Source organism: Anticarsia gemmatalis, chromosome 25, assembly GCF_050436995.1.
Source record: "Anticarsia gemmatalis isolate Benzon Research Colony breed Stoneville strain chromosome 25, ilAntGemm2 primary, whole genome shotgun sequence".
Lineage (NCBI taxonomy): Eukaryota > Metazoa > Arthropoda > Insecta > Lepidoptera > Erebidae > Anticarsia > Anticarsia gemmatalis.
In genome coordinates, this window is record NC_134769.1 from 4,489,987 (window position 1) to 4,507,425 (window position 17,439).

The following is a 17,439-nucleotide window of genomic DNA, read 5'->3' on the forward strand; positions in this document are numbered from 1 at the left end:
TTTTTTTTCAAAAATCAGCTTTAAGGAGCTGATAATATGTAGGTGAAGAAACGAATGAGCGGACCCGCAAGATACAATTTTTTTATTCAATTGTTTTCTATTTTTTTCGAATTTTTCAATGGCTATCATAATCACGAATCCGCTATACTATCCTCAGTCACATACGACAGTCTATTAACATATGCAACTATTTATCTTCAACTATTCATAGTACACAATTAGAACCCATTACAAGTACTTAGTACGAACAAACAAATCTCATCAGCATGCTACGAACACAATATGTGAGCAAATGATTGCATTAAACGACCTTTTTTATTTAGCGATGATGTCAACAATGTTCGCTGCAACACTCCTTGATACACCTACGTAACGACTACCCTTATTAGAGAAACGATTTCTTTATTGTAACTGATTTGGAATGAGATGGGACAAAGGTTTGGATAATGAAGTCATGTTACACTTTAACAGTTAAAAGAATTTTGTAAAGCGTTGATTTAAAATCAAGAGAAAACAGTCGAGTTTGAAAGGATCGCTCTAACTGATGGTATTTGGTCTCTTAATAAATCGTGATTTTATTTATGTAGGTATATAGAAAACACTCGATTCCTATTTTCATAGACCCTATTTCGTCCTAAGGCCATGAGATAAGCGAGTAAAGAAAGCTGATATTCAGTCTCGGGTGGAATCACTAGCTATAAGATAGTAGCTGCTATAAATTGATGTATTGCTAAACCAATGAAAACATTATATCGTTTGGAAGAGGAGACCACGACAATATTGAAAAGGTTAAGGCCTAACTTTATAACACTTCAGTTGACGTAAAGAACTCTTGAGGAACTAACAATAAAGATACAAAATAAACAAATTCAAATAGGTTTGACCTTTCCGTTGTCATATGACATAATAATATTAGCCATTCTTAAATAACTCGTTATTATAAGTAGTTAAATTATTAAGAAAGAAAAGCTTATAATTGCCATATCGTTGATGAAGTTCCACCTTTATGAAAATCAGTTGTTTTACAGTACTAAATCATAAACTACAAATTTTATCGAGTATCTAACTTAAGGCACAGAACGCTAGCAGTTATTCCATCAGTGTTAATAGCTAAATAGCAGAATTACTGTTCTTACTTGTGTTAATGAAAACACTAATTAACATGTAGTCTTTAATCTAATTATTAGTCTACTATTCTTAACTTAGGTACACTTTCATAAGTATTATATGAGTACTTAGTATAGAATATACTTCTACATAACTTGGAAAATGTAAGCTTGTAGATTTCTGCAGAAATAAAATCTTTCGGAGTTTTAGGTTTTGGCAGATATTTATGTAATAAAACTTTATGTTTATCTTTAAAGCTTTTACCAGTATTACTAAAGCTAAACCTACTCAAGTCTAATCTCTACAATTTTATTCTTAAAACGTAAAGTACATAGGGTGTCTATTTTAAAAGTGAAGTTTAAAAAAACAGTGTGCAATGCATTGTGATCGACTATTTTCAATGTAAACTCATAAAAAGGTACGCTACGTTACGATGCCATCTGTTGTTTTACTACGTTACATTACAACATACTGTATTTACTACGATGTTTGTATAACCTATTATACCAGTGAGAATAGTGTTTTTTTAATTATTCTTCAAGAATTTACTATGGTTCATAGTTTTTATGGTGCGGTCAGTAGTGTGACTGACTGCTGATCACGAGGTCTCGGCTTCGATTGACTGGCAAAGTACTGTTCGTCTTTTCTAATTAAATTTAGATTTTTTCTCAATAGTAGCCCGAAGTTTGATAACGTTCCCGGTAAAAGGCTCGTCCAATGTTACATGGGACTAACTTTGTTATTTAGGTAGGTACTTTGGTCATCGCTTATATAGCATAATAAATAAAAGCACATGCTGCGTTTTCGCGCACGAACTTAATCTTAACTTTAACGTTTGAAAAATTTACAATAGGACACGTCATTTTACTTTATCTGAAGCCTGCTTTAGCTAGTGTACACTCACGGTATATCTTAATAAACGATCAAATATTGATATATTATAAACAAAATCTTATTTTTCTGTTGCTCAAAAGCAAACATTGATTCAACACCCAGGACAAACAAACGAGCATTCGGACGTAAAACATTTATTAAGGCCAGAAATAGCTGGGTCATTAAATACAAATAGGTCAACATCATTAATAAGTTCTCGTATCACTTTATTTTGGCGTGACACACCTTGGGAATGTACTCACAATGCAGTACTTTCATACACGTAGGGTTGCAATCCGTCCGGGTTTCCCCGGATTTGTCCTAGTTTAGAGGGCATCCGGGGAGCGTCCGGGGAAGGTTTCATTTGTAGACCGGGTTTTAAAAAAATAATAAATAAAAAAAAATTGAGCCGCCTGCGAGACACGCACTATGCTCGCACACCACGATCAACCGACGAACCGTCGTGGTTGCTCTTCTTGTTGACATGTCCGGCTTTCGGACTCTAAAATCCGGGGTTTACACGCGTCTTATCCGGTTTTCCAAATTTTAAAGATGGTAACCCTACATACACGTAATCTTGCCAAAATATTCGTCATCAACACTTTCAGAATAACAATCTATCTAGACACCTAGCCGCATATACACAATGTCACAACATATTAGAGCAACTCTATTCTCGACGGCTGATTCATAAAAAAACAATAAAATATACCGGTAGCACTTAGATCTAATTGCGTCATAAAAAAACGCGTTGTAATTATTAGTTTTTACTTTTCGGCTTTTAGAATAATGACCGGTCTTGTAAAGACCTTGCTACGTCTACCAACAGAACCTCTGTTCTTTATTTACCACTAGATGACCCGCGCAACTTCGCTTGCGTCACATCAGAGAAAATGGGTCATAATTTTCCCCGTTTTTGTAACATTTTTTACTGGTACTCTGCTCCTATTGATCGTAGCGTGATGATACATAAATGGGCTAGTAGGCCCGTAGTTCCTGAGATTAGCGCGTTCTAACAAACAAACAAACAAACTCTTCAGCTTTATAATATTAGTATAGATTGATTTTATCCGCTCCACTCGTATTTTTCTGACCTAATCGACATTTGGGTAGGGCCAAGAAGACGGTGATTTCAACGAGGCGGGGCGATGGATTGAAATAGGTATTTCTGCTAAGGTCAGCTCGAATGTTGATTACAAACGCTTTTAGTTTCTAAATAATTTATAGCTAACAACGTAGGTGTCTATTTTTATACGCTATCGGAAAATGGGAGCGGTTTTATAAGTTCCACGATCGTAAACGTTTCAATGCTCGCTCGGAGAAATACTTTTCTGTTGCGAAAAGCTTTTAGGTAATGTCAATTAACTAGAACTGCTATAACCATTAATTTAATTAATAAATTATAAAATTACTTAACCCAATTAAGTTATGACTGTCACATTGTTCGCTAACTACTTGATGATGACATTATTAAACTTTCGACATGCCGAATATCAATGACCAATAATTGACAATTGTGGCACATAGGGCAATTTCGTCATTCTCCATAACAATTTGTAAAGTCAGAAGTCAGGTGACGAACCGGGAGTCAATTAGTTGTGGACTCCCACGCATGCGTGGTGCCGGCGTGTGGTGCGCGGTGACTTCACACAGCATGCGCAAGCGCCGACGCGTGCGATAAATTGACGCTTATGTAATAGCCCAATGAATTATTCGACGTAGACATGCGTGTACGCATCTCCGGCTCATTCAGCAACAGACAGACAGGAATTTACTGCGCTAATATATGAGCTATGATCACTAATAAAGTTATATCTAGAATCAAATGACGCGGCGATGAATCAATAGACAATCTTCGACGTTGAAACATTTTATGGAAGCTTTTATTATTCGTCTTTATTGCAATTATAATTGTGACATCAATATACCAATTTGATCTCGAGTTCAAAATGATAAAGTGTAATTCAAACTGTCTACTTTTATTTACGTAATCACATTCTCTCATTAAAGAAACATTTCATTCATCAAGAAGTTAATTGTAATCTTTACTAATGATGACCTCAGAGGTAATTAAATTAGACGTAGTATTTGTTTTTTACGTTCATCTGACATGACATCATGTACCTTAATGACCTGTGAGAATTAATTACCTTTATTATTTACTCGTGGCACGGTTTGTTAACCAAATACAAAACAACATTATGTATAACATAGAAGGGATTTATTTATTTTATTATTTAAGCTTTATTTATTCTGTGTACAAGGTACATATTTGTTGTGGATTCTGTCTTTTTGTGATTTTTCCTTTACACGGATCCCTGATGGGTAGAGGCCTCCTCCATTTTTAGCCATCTGCTTCTGTTTGTAGCGAGATTCATCCCGTCGAGATCATCATAGAAGGCATAGAAATGTAGAATTTTTTCCACAATTTTCTTTACAGCAAACGCTGTAGTTTCAAAAAGTTAACAAAGGCGTAAATCTGATGGATAGTTTGACTTTTATAGCTAGATATAAAAATAAAATGGTTTATTGCAATTCTCATCAAGTATTTCTTCCTTTTGTAGTTACAAATGATGATGATTTTAACATCGCAATGTCAAGTGACGGAACTGCGCAGGAGGGCTGATGGTAATAAATTCACGTTGAACAAGTAATGACATCATGCAATCGCTACTCTTGAGCAATTATACTTTTATTGATAGTTTACTACAATCAACGTGGTTTTTTCTTAATATTACATACAAATACGGCAAATTAAAGAGGATTAAAATTTCTAAAAGAACTTTTGAACGAAAGAATCAAAAAATATTTTTTTAAGCCCGTGGACCATTTTTTGGACGGGAAAAAATTTTTTCGGTAGTTTTCGTAGTATTTCTCCAGACCTGGCCATGACAAAAAATTTTCATCGTCATATCTAAAAACAAGACACTTGGAGCTACAATTATTTTTTTTATTTTTTCTGTACGACCATTTTCCTCGGAGTTACAGCTTGTTGAAAATCACCCAAAAATGTTGATTTTTTTTATATCCCTTAATTTTTGTGACTAGTGTATTTGAAATCAATATTTTTGGAGTGAAAGCTTGTTTAGCGGCGTTGCGCACGTTTTTGGAATGGGTTAAAACTTCTCAACTCGTAAAAAATTCTTAAGACCTCATCGAAAATTCGTTAGACCTGATCGAAAATTCGTTAGACCTGATTGAAAATTCGTTAGACCTGATTGAAAATTCGTTAGACCTGATTGAAAATTCGTTAGACCTGATCGAAAATTCGTTAGACTTGATTGAAAATTCGTTAGACCTGATTGAAAATTCGTTAGACCTGATTGAAAATTCGTTAGACCTGATTGAAAATTCGTTAGACCTGATTGAAAATTCGTTAGACCTGATCGAAAATTCGTTAGACCTGATTGAAAATTCGTTAGACCTGATTGAAAATTCGTTAGACCTGATTGAAAATTCGTTAGACCTGATCGAAAATTCGTAAGACCTGATCGAATATTCGTAAGACGGGAAGTTTTTTAGAGTTTTTGGTGTTTATTGGAGTTTAATGGAGTTTATTAGAATTTTTGGAGTTTATTGGCGTTTTTAGGGTTTATTTGTGTTTTTTGGAGTCTATTGAACATTAAGACAATAAAAAGGCGGTGCTGGTTGTCTATGGGGATGGTGGAGGCCAATAACTGAAAATAAGCTTTATATTTCACACCATTCACCCAAAAAAAGGTTTGGAAATGGTCAGTATTTGGTCAGTATTTTTGAATTTTTGGTCAGTAAAATCAGTATTTTTGATCATGGAACTTGTTTCGGCCCCTGATACATTCATACATAATATCGCAGCTTTTTCTCAAAATTTGGGGCAGAGACTAAAAACCAAATAGTCATAAATAATAATAAAACGAATTCCTTAATATTATCGACCAATAATCGAACAATATCAAATGTAAACTTTATTAGCACTCTGAGCTTAATGAGACAAAATTTTGAATTTAAATTGCTATACGTCTTGGTCTCTTGATCCCGTTTCTTAATTTGGCCCAGAGCCAAGAAGCAGTAGAAAAGTTTCTGCGAGAGGCCTTTACCTTTAGAAGGACAATAAAAAAGGGCAGATAAGAAAAAAATTGACGTAATACAAAGTCTAAGAAATTCTGCTAAAGAACAAGATAGAACTACGCAGAAATACCTAGGAATAGCTAATCAAATTAGTGCATGCGATACGACGATCCATCACGTCACCTACTACACTACTGGTATGCTGTACTGCGTGTCAAGGATCATTATGACTTTATTAGTCATTTCAAGGTTAGGTTTTGATTGGATGACCAAGGTCGATGGTTTTCTTTAGTGCTAGACTAATGCTACCTTTTGTGCCAAGCCAATTTTGTACAAAATTGACTTGTCGTTTTAATCATTACGGAAAATTATGCTTTACATTCTGATATAGAACTAGATATTAAAAAAGGAGTAGGGTCTAAGTTGTTAGTTTTCTTTCGTACCTGTTCTTTAAAGTAGGAGTCGTAATGCCTGGCGGGCATTTGAATATATTAATCAAGTAAAAGAAGTGTGTAGGGTTCGCACCAAGTACCGATTGGTCAGTATACTCAGTATCCTATGGGAACAGGTGGTGATGATTGAGTATTTATGTAGTAAAGAGCGTATTAAAAGAAGTATATCGGAAAATGTAGGGTTTCATTCTCCCTCTTATATCAGTTCAGTGTTACTTGCATTTAATTTTCATATCACTTTCTAAAATCCTCCTCACTCCAGCGTATCTTTCAACTATTTTTTTACCTGTCGCATTTCTGAATTGAGTTGTCCATTCACTGTTTTACGCCGCACGTCTCGCTTCAATGAATTGAACGATTACACATAACACATGGTGACAAGTACAATGATTTATGTAAAACAATAATTTACACGCTCGTAAAACTACTGACCTAAAATAACTAAAGTATGGCCGTGCCACTTTTTATTATCTGGAGAGAATCGCTCTTGGAAATTGAAGGAAATGCCTTACTGATTGTAAAGATTATTTTCTTTTGTGCGTTTTTATTGAAATAATCTTTAGTAATAATCGTTTTTAATGAATTCGTTGAAATGATCAGGTTTATGTTTGTGGGAAGAATAAATTTACGAATGTAAAATTAATTTGACTTTGTAACTTTTTCTTATGCTGTAATAAAAACAGCTATACACGGTGCAATTTATCAAACTTGAACGTAATCATTTCGTTAGGTATTTAAAACAAATGGAAATTGTGGGCCTAGCCTTTATCCTAGGCTTCTTACTTCACACCTATGTGCCATATCTTCAACCTATGTCATACTAACCTTTGACTCTTTGACCTATAGGCTATCCGAATAATCACTCTTACTGTGATTTTAATTGAAATCCACACAGTTATTTACAGGTAGTCGAGGTTATCCATCAAATTAAACGTACCTTTGCGATAAATCTTTGAATAACTATTCGGAAAGTAGCCCAAAACCATGGATTACAGACCATAATGACATGCAAAAATGTAAAACAAAGGCCTGCCATTAGTCCCCTTTCACCTAACGACTGCCGAACTTTAGGTCAGACCATTCATACAACTGTCATTGAACTTAACTGTACAACACTGCTGACTAAATGCAAAACTGTGCACCGTCACGGCCCACAATTGTCAAACAGTGGACGAGACACGCGATTTAAATAAAAAACAAACAACGAGTTATTATTATATGGGTGTCTCGTGCATACAAAATGCGTCGAAGCCGACATATTGGCTGTGGAACTAAACCTAGGGGACTGAGTTTCGGTCTGTACTCTAATAGAGGACAATAGTTTGAAATAGATTTGATTCTCGTCTAAAAAAATTGGATAGTTTTTATCAGATCTATCAGCTAGCTTAGTATTGGTGAGGTATAGATAGTCATAAACCTCAGCCAATTTGTATAACAGCAACCGTTCCTTTATCGTCTGAATCTAGTTTTATTCAATCTGCATTGTGCTGTACACTAGGTCATTTTCCATTCAGAGACTTGTTAGCTATTACTGCGTCTATTCATTTGTGCATGTAGATAAAATTATATTTATTCTCCTACTAGATCTTACTTGCGATTTCGTTTGCATGGAAAGATTTCCTAGAACCAAAAGTATCCTATTTGGTAATGCAGGTTATAACCTATTTGGGTACCAAAAAATATCTGAATCCATTAGTTTTGCGTGTAAGAGTGACAAACTCACATAGGTACCGTTCATCTTTACAGACTTTTACATTCATAATAATTGTAGGATTCCTTCAATTGAAAGAGTTTACCTTCTAATTCTCGTTCCGATTAACCATCAGTAACCGAAGAGTACAATCAAATAGGCTGACAAGTCGTTTCCAATCATTTAGTATGCATGGAAAGCGTCAATGGCTCGCTTGGCCGAAACCATACAGCTATTCTAATGTGCCGACTTCCTTACACCGTGAACACTTTCTATGGAAAGTGCGGCTTAGTACAAGTAAAAATAAATATATACATTGTTATAGTTTTTTGTTCAAATAAATATTTGTGGGAAATGTTTTCTAAAGTTAGTTAATTGCGTGAGTGTATTGGTGTATCGGTTTTATACGATGTTTTCTGAAGACATTTTTGTGAGTGATTTCTGAGCTATTGTTTGCTTCCAGTTATTTTATTATTGTTCTTGTATTCCCAGTGTTGTGAACTTTGCTATGTTACGTGCATTTTTATAGTAAAAAATTGCTGATGATTCCGTCATTTTCAGTCAATCAGTTCTGGTTTTGTGCCGGAATAAGTTCTATTATATGCCTAAGGAAATCCAGTTTGCGTGAAAGATGAGTAAGAGTGAAATTGTGAAATTACCAAATTACGTTTTATAGGGAAAAGGCATAGGTATGAATATTTTGTAATATGTATAAAAATTCCAATAAAAAAATAATAATTTTTAATTTTTTTTTTGTCGATGGATTACGTTTCATTTAATTACTCTGTTACTATTTAAAATTAAACATAGTTCCGATAAGGTGTTACAAAATTAACAACAATTTAAAAAAACGACATTAAGAACATTTACGCAACACGAAAAACAGTTGAAAATCCGTGTCACTGCCATTTCAGTTAACACGCTACGACCTTTAACCAATTGAACGAGTCGTATCGGGTTAAATTATAACTACATACACACATACATACATAAATACAGACATACATACAAGTATGTATGTACAACTTCCCAATTACTATTCAAATTAAACAAATGCTACCTAATCCTTTGGGGAAATACAAACGTGATGTCATATTGAGGCTTTCGACTTTTTGTATTAGGTATTTAAGTACACAAAATTAGTCGTGGTTAAGTAATAACTAAGACAGCTTAAGGTATTATATTTGTTTGTTAAACAAATGTGTAAGACACGTAAATCGTAAAATTACTCATAGCAATTCGGATCTAGTGACTATACATTATCATTCAGATCGGCTTGTGAACCCAACACAATGTATTGCTACTAGTGAATGCAATCCCGATCTCGCGGGATCCCGATCTCGCGAGATCCCGTGTATTTTTTCGGGATCAATCCCGAAGCATAATATGACGAGATCCCGTTCGGGATTGTCGGAGAGTGCATTTTCAGCAGCTGGCTACATTGCAATAGACTTAAGATGCCGATTAGAAGCTCGTACTATTGATACACTTTGTATTTTAAGAGGCTACTTTCAAAATGCCATGTGATTACTTTTTATTTTGATCTCCTGGAGCTACACCTACTTTTTTATTATGTTCATGTTATTACACCTGTTAATTATGTTACGTTGTTAGTAATATTCAAAAATAAAGGCTTTTATTTTCTTTCAAATAATAATTTATTGCATTCACCACACTATCACACACATATTACATTAAACAAGCCGTTCGAATTGTATTATTTTTACTAACTAGACGGGATCCCGAAAATCTCGGGATCCCGCGGGATTCATATTTCTGATCGCGAGGGATCTCAAGTTGACGATCTCGAGTCGGGATTGCATTCCCTAATTGCTACTAAGGGACAGCTTTGCAGCTTCTGGATAAGTGTCAATTAACCGACAGATAAAGTATCTGCAATATAATTAAATTTATTTGCAGAAAATAATATCGTAAACTCGTATCCTTCGTGGTCAAGGTTAAGTATAATAGTAGTATTCGTCATCAATCACTTTTATCTTAAGAATTTATCGACAATTTGTTACAAGTCAATTTTAAAGCGGAATTATAATACATAAATAATTCAAGAACATTTCATTCTTATCGAAAAGGGTAAATTAAGTTTAACGGTAATATAAGACTTGCGTGATTTTAGGCATCAAATAATAGTAACGTACTTAGTATTCTTTTATTATGTTGAAAATTACATTATAGGTTTGGTCCTTATTTTTTTAAATCATCCTACATTGATACAGCCTCAATTGATGAAATATGTCACTACTAGCATCTACCCGCTATTTCGTCCGCGTGAAAAGTTTTTACCGTGGTAAAGGTATCCTTGCCAGCGTGGTGGACACGAGGCCTTACCCATCCGTCGTTTGGGAGGAGACCCTTGCCCTGCAGTGGGACAGTAATGGATTAAAAAAGAGTATACCTACTATGCGTTAAACATTATCTTTTATAGTATATGTAGGATTGCAGTTATTAATCAGTAAGCCGATGATAATACAAATTCATCTTTGCGTGAAACGTGAAACCGCGTAAAGGCCCATAAATCGAATATGTACGATGACAACAATGAATAATTATGAAGACGTGAGTTTGAATGTAGGCGGATCATTACCATAAATAGAAATAATTAACTGATTGCACTATGAATTATGCCGTTTTAGTGCCGTATCGTTAAAGAACCACAAGAGTTTTTAGAGCATATAACATAGACCTATGTCTTAAATTCTAAGCATGTGTTTAAATGTCTTATGTATTTTTGTTTTTTAATAATGTCTTGATATGTAAAATATGGACTTTGTCTGAAATAAACAACTATTATTATATTATTATTATTAAATATAGGGTCTGAAATAAAGCCTTTAATCATTGTACATGGATATACGATACCCCGTATTAGATTATCGAATTACGTTACTAAAACAACCAACTTATCGATCAATGTATGAAAAACTATTTACATACATACTTGCAAAACCTACCATCATGTTTACCTCTGTCTTTACCGAATAAGTCTCTTTGTCTCTGATTTTAATATGTAACTCGTGTTTAGGATTACCATACCATTTGGAGAGAAAATCTTCTTTTTGTATAGGAGTAAACATACAACCAGATTCATTTAACTTCTATTTCATAGTATATGTTCTATGCATCAAAGAACCAAGTGTATTTATAATAATTTTGTTTGTTCCAGGTGGCTTGGAAGGCAAATACCGCGTGGCCGCGCCTGAGCTCATGCAGGATACGTTCATGAGTGATTCGGAGGACGAGGGAGGTGAGTTACCTAATGTATAACTACTAGTATTATATACCATTAGGCATACAATTTGTTGTAGACTCGACGCAGAGAAAATATTTATCATGAAATTAATGAACTTATATTAGAAAGAAACAAAGAAGAAAGTTTATTTAGTAAAACCAGCACAGAGACACGCAAGAAAGATTTATACTACAACAAGCTATAAAATATATACTATATTAGTATGTATGGTTTATTTATTTGGAAAGCGAAATCCCTTTATAATAGAGCTTGGAAGAAAAAGAGATCTATTAAATTTTAAAACTGTACCGAAAAGTTAACACGCAAGAAAGATGAACGAAAGACTCTGTTCGTATTGCTAACCAGCTGCAACGATTACTACGTAAAATAATAGCGGGCAGAAAAACAGCCGATAGTTCCCAGCAAATTGTTTGCCCACTCGAGCCGTACTTATACTTATCAGCACCAACACATTCGCCCACGCGTGGTCATGAATGAAGTTTATTGCACAAAAATGTGGGATAAACCAGCAGCCGGCCGAATGATGTAATAATGTAGTCATATGTTCATCTTGTTTATTTAAATAGGAAATTTTACTATTTGCTCGTCTTAGTGTTGATTTCTAGGTCTCCTTGGCTTTTATTCGTCTGTACTAGTTTAGACTGAATGTCTAGGCTGTAGGCGTTAAGAACATAGTTGTTTTGAGAAAAGATTCGCCTTTGATAACCAAATAAAGCCATGGATAGCCAATGGATACACAGACCAAAAAATTGTTAGTGAGTTAACTTATATTTAGCTTAGGTAGGCAAGAGATGGGAGACCTCTTCAATATAAAACTCATCAAAATCTCCTTAAGAGTGCTTGATGAAAATTAAGACCAAGATTTGTTACATCATTTAGTAATAGTACAACCAAATCAAATGCCTTGAAGCCATTTGTTAAAGAATAGACCAAAAGAACAGGAAAAAGTTGAGTTTGATTCAAAAGGAAAGCTGTAATCAGTTGATTATATTTAGCATTCATTTTATTAGCAAGTAGCTCCTTATTCAAAGAAACTTTCAATCCTAATGTTTAAGTGAGTAGACCGCTAGCGTTCACGACTACCAATCAAACATCAAAGTACCGCCGCAATGGAAGCCGCGAGCTTCCGCATGAATGGATGAATTTCATTTCCGTTCATTTGCAAATAAAGCTTCGGATACTTTGCAAATAGGCGATATTGCGTCACCTAGTTATACCAACACGAATTTATAACGAACCTAACCATACAAAGTATAGGAAAAAACATGTCCTACTCCATTTATAGTTTATTTTTATAATACAGAAAGTTGACTCGCGTTACTTTAACGTAAATAATGTCTTCCTATTTCTTCGTAATCATAGGGATAGGCTTATTATCCTTTCAAGTACGAAGATGTACAATACTGCAAAGGATATGCAAAATATCATCTTAAGTAGTTTATTTTTTAATTTAAGCAAAGACTAGAATCCTATTACCGTCATGTGTCTTATCATGTTTCAGCTTTATTTAGCTTTTCTTGTGCAAAATGTTTTTTAGAGGAACAAAAATTTTAAGTATGGACAATTCGCAAAAAACACCGTTGCTCAAACAGACACTCCGGCCCATATTATAAACTTAAGTTAACCCACTTAATAGATCTTCTACTAAACATCCCATCTGTATTTCAGGCGAGGTAGAGTGTCCGATCCAACAGCAGCAGCAATACAGATACATGAACAGCGAGGCGGGCACGCTGCACCGAGCCAAGCCGCTCGAGGACACGGTCACGGACGGACACCTGTGGCCCAGCAACAATGACAAGAAAGTTGCCACGATCGACCGACAGCCGCTGGACATTGGGTATGTAGTGCTAAAAACCCCTATTGTAAAAGATCCATACTTTTGTCGGAAATTATTTCTTGGATGTATGCTCAACTAAAGGCCGCCCGCGACTTCATCCGCGTGGAAACCCTTACCTCGAAAACTCCGGGATAAAAAGTAGCCTATGTATTATTCTGGGTCTTCAGCTACCTACATACCAAATTGAATTGTAATCGGTTGAGTAGTATTTGCTCGAAAGAATAACAAACATCAATACATACTCACAAATTTTCGCATTTATAATATTAGTAGGATTATGGTACAACAATATGATACGCACAGCCTCCATTGTCCTAAATACGTAACCAACATTTTATTGTGTTCTATAAGTTTCCTTACTAAAAATATTCAAAAAGTTGTAATGATGAAAACAATACATTTGGTCCTCATTTTGCTCATTACATTAGAAATGATAACATCAACATCACCCATGGGAAATCCTACCTTTAGGTTTCTCTTCCTATTAACTGATTCAGTACCTACTACCTGATCATAACTTGATAGCTCTTCCTGTTGTTCTCTCGTAATAAAGAATGTCTTTCTCCAGGTTCCTGGTGTCATTCGTGGTGGATGCTCGCGGCGGTGCCATGAAAGCGAAGCGACGTGGTGGAGTACGCATCATCGTTCCACCTGCCGCCTGCTCAGCACCCACTAGGGTCACTTGCAGGTAAGACCACAACCACATCTAATACTATTTGTTCACAGATACACTACTCCATAGATGACATTTGAAGCAATATGATAAGGGCTCTTTGTCATTTCTTTGGGTCTTCAAATTTCATGCGGCACAACATCTTTGATGGTTAAATTTAGTGTAATTGCAATTTTTGATTGTATTTCGTATCTGTTTCTCGGCCTACCTTAATTTGTTTTTAGAGATCCGTCCAATATGTCCCTCAAAAATCACTCATGTTAACGTTAACGTATATTCTGTATACTTCCTTCCTAATATTGTTTGTATTGTTTCCAGAGCGGCAACCCGTCGTGCACCAGCCGCGGCCCCACCACCACTCATGGAGGGTGAAGCACTGGCCTCCAGGCTGCTGGAGCTGCAGCCGCAGGGAGCCAAGTTCTTGGCGTAAGTACCTAATAAATCTTAGTATACCATTTACTTAAAATTGTTTGTAGACTCTTCCTAAATGATTGCACAGTTGAGACAGTTACGAGTAAATTATGTGTCGGCTTTTGTTTATCAATTGCCTTTGTTTATAATTATTAAAGTGTATTTAAACGGTTCTATTTTAAGTTAAAAATAGTAAATAACTGCTTTTTATTACCATTTATTGGTCTGATAAGGTAGATTGTTATTTCAAGTTTGTTTTACTGATACATTTTCTAGACTATGGCTTAATAATTAATTATATTTGCAGTCCGGTGGTGATCGAAGTGCCGATATTCACATCATCGTGCCGCGAGCGTGAGATCGTGATCCTCCGCTCCGACACGGGCGAGACCTGGCAGGACCACTACTTGCACAATAACGACAACCCACTCATACAGGTAACGTATAACACTAATAATTATTTATTTTAATTAAAGCTTTATTCGTAGACATAAAATAATTTTCAAATTCATAGAAATAAAGATATTTTTGTAACTGGTGTATGACAATAGTCTTGCCCCCTATTACATGGGACTATTTTTTAATTGTCTAAACGTGCTAACACATGATTCTATCTACAACTTTGGGTGTATCAAGTGTGATGTCATAAATATAAAAATACATTTCCTTTTAAAAGTCACAGGAAGAATAATAAATAATCGTTTCTTTGTGTCTTATGTTATATTCATAAGAAATTGCAACATACATTCTCTGTTTTTCTGTACAACTTTTCCCGCAAATATCAAACGTAACACTATAATCATGTGGTTCAGTTCTTTGAACAACTCATCTTGATTACATCTTAGCGTGTACTCACTAAACGTTTGTGACACGTTATGTTAAAAACATCTTATTATGACTTTTGTTTTTATCTTAAAGATTAATATCGTTTAGTTTTATAGAATTCTTGTCACATGTGAAATTGCATATATTTTAAACATCGAAAATGTATTACAATGCCTTATGATTCTCTTTCAAATTTAACAGATCTCATAATAGACCATTGAATCATTCCTCTTATACAGTTTTTGATATTATGTCCTTATTATTTGCAATGGTACAATTTGTAACGGATACGATGTCTCTTGGACACCTTTGGCGTCCATTAAATTAACTGTCCCTTTCAATTCACCCATGGAAGGCCTAAAACAGGGTTTTGTGGATGTCCGCGCAGTCCCCTACAAAAATTTACAATCGCGGGGGTCGCGCGGGTACCAGACGTGCCTTGATTGGATTACATATACAAATAATTGGATCCCCGCGACGAGCCCCGTTGCCGTCCCACAAGAATCGTCCGTGTGCACATTCCACGAGCACGTATATGTTCACGATACGAGTGCCCGTCGCGAGCGTCTGCCTTACTTAGTTTCTAGTTTAAGAATATCTTTTTTTCACAGGAAGCCCTACAACGCGAGCGCCAGGAGTACGGCAACACGGGCGAGACCATCGGCGAGAGTGGTGAGCGCGTGACGCGTATCATCACGTGCGACTTCCCGCACTACCTGGCCTGCGTGTCGCGCGTGCGCCAGGAGGTGCACATCATCGGGCCCGAGGGCGGCACTATCTCTAGTGCGCATATACCACAGGTACTACTCGCATATTAGGTACTGTGTACAAGAATAAATTCACAAAAAAAATGTATAATAAAAAAGATTTTTGTGAAACTGATTTAAAAATAACGTCAATATTACTTCCCAAATCACGTCGTTAATATAATCAAAGAGGGCCAATTTTCTACGAATATTAGCAACCGGCTATCTTTCGACAGATTTTGCATATGAATCTTTTCAACACTTCTAGCGGGCGCCAAAGGAATATTTTCAAGTCAAACTCACGACTGTCAATTTTTCCGACTGTAAAATGACGCTATAGGAACTCCTCAAACCAAACACAGCACACTAACATACCTCTCTCATTGCAGGTCCAAGCGCAGTTCCCAGCAGCAGCACTAACCAAGCGCATCCGCGTGGGGCTGCAAGCTCACGCCGCCAGTCAGGACCTATGCCGGCGCGTGCTGCCGCGCCACGCCGCCGTGTCGCCCGTGCTCACGGTGGAGCCGCGCCGCAGGAAGTTCCACCGATCTATCACGCTCACGGCGCCGTTACCTGCTGCTAGCGTAAGTGTTACCTTGCTGCTATATTTCTTGTATTAAAACAAACTATGTTAGAAAATGACCATTGGTAGGCATTGGTGCGTAACCTAAAATATGTCAAAATCGATAACAAATGTTTTGAACTATAAGCAGCTGTGCATATTTATGCAGGTATTAGTAGATTCACAATTATATGCCCGTTACGCTTCCAATCTGGACAAACATGCCAACGCATTTTTTAATTTACGTGCAAGTACACGTCTCATACGTACGCGCACGTATGCGATCGATTTGTTGAAAACCAAAAAAAAATATAATTCTCCAAACCTTAAGAGCACTAATATTAAATCCCGTCATATTAATGTGCTACATATTCTTTACTTGTTACAGGGTAACGGCACAGAAAAGCCATCGACGACAAACCTCCGCCTGTTATGTTCCATCATGGGTGGTCAAGCGCGCGCTGTGTGGGAAGACGTCACAGGTTCCACCCCGCTTACTGTCACTGATGACTGCGCTTCCTTCACCACCACTGTGTCGGCCAGGTAATATCTTTACAATACAATTTTGTGTTGCATTCATCAATATCTGAACTCCTTAGAGCGAAGACACAACACTATGATCTGTCGACGCATCGCAAAAACTACGTTACAAGTGCATCTATTCAAGGCTCATAGACAAGCGTCGTAGAGTTGTAGCGTTGCGTCGTCGCAGCGGGGTGTTGTGGCCTGGCCTTTAGTCAGTTGCAAATAGTTACTCGGGCCGAGTATGCATAACGTTCAATATAGCCTGTTTGTCTAAGTTTATTATACCTTTCAGTAGGGTATGAAGAAGTGATGATGATTCACCTAATTTTATCTTCCAGAAACTATGTAAAATTGGAACAATTACATTATATGTATGCAAATAGGATTGCGTCACGCGTCTTAGTATTTCTCCACATCATC

General features: G+C 36.1%; 1 protein-coding gene across 4 annotated transcripts in view; it reads left to right on the top strand.

Moving 5' to 3' along the window:
• Window positions 1-17,439, top strand: part of LOC142983936 (uncharacterized) — a 136,394-nt gene that overhangs the window by 105,315 nt on the left and 13,640 nt on the right. For all 4 annotated transcript variants that reach the window (XM_076131152.1, XM_076131150.1, XM_076131151.1 and 1 more), the window contains exons 18-25: window positions 11,351-11,431; window positions 13,106-13,277; window positions 13,846-13,965; window positions 14,269-14,376; window positions 14,669-14,798; window positions 15,798-15,986; window positions 16,322-16,516; window positions 16,883-17,037. In XM_076131152.1, coding sequence (XP_075987267.1) covers window positions 11,351-11,431; window positions 13,106-13,277; window positions 13,846-13,965; window positions 14,269-14,376; window positions 14,669-14,798; window positions 15,798-15,986; window positions 16,322-16,516; window positions 16,883-17,037 — 1,150 coding nt within the window. The remainder of the gene's footprint in view (window positions 1-11,350; window positions 11,432-13,105; window positions 13,278-13,845; window positions 13,966-14,268; window positions 14,377-14,668; window positions 14,799-15,797; window positions 15,987-16,321; window positions 16,517-16,882; window positions 17,038-17,439) is intronic.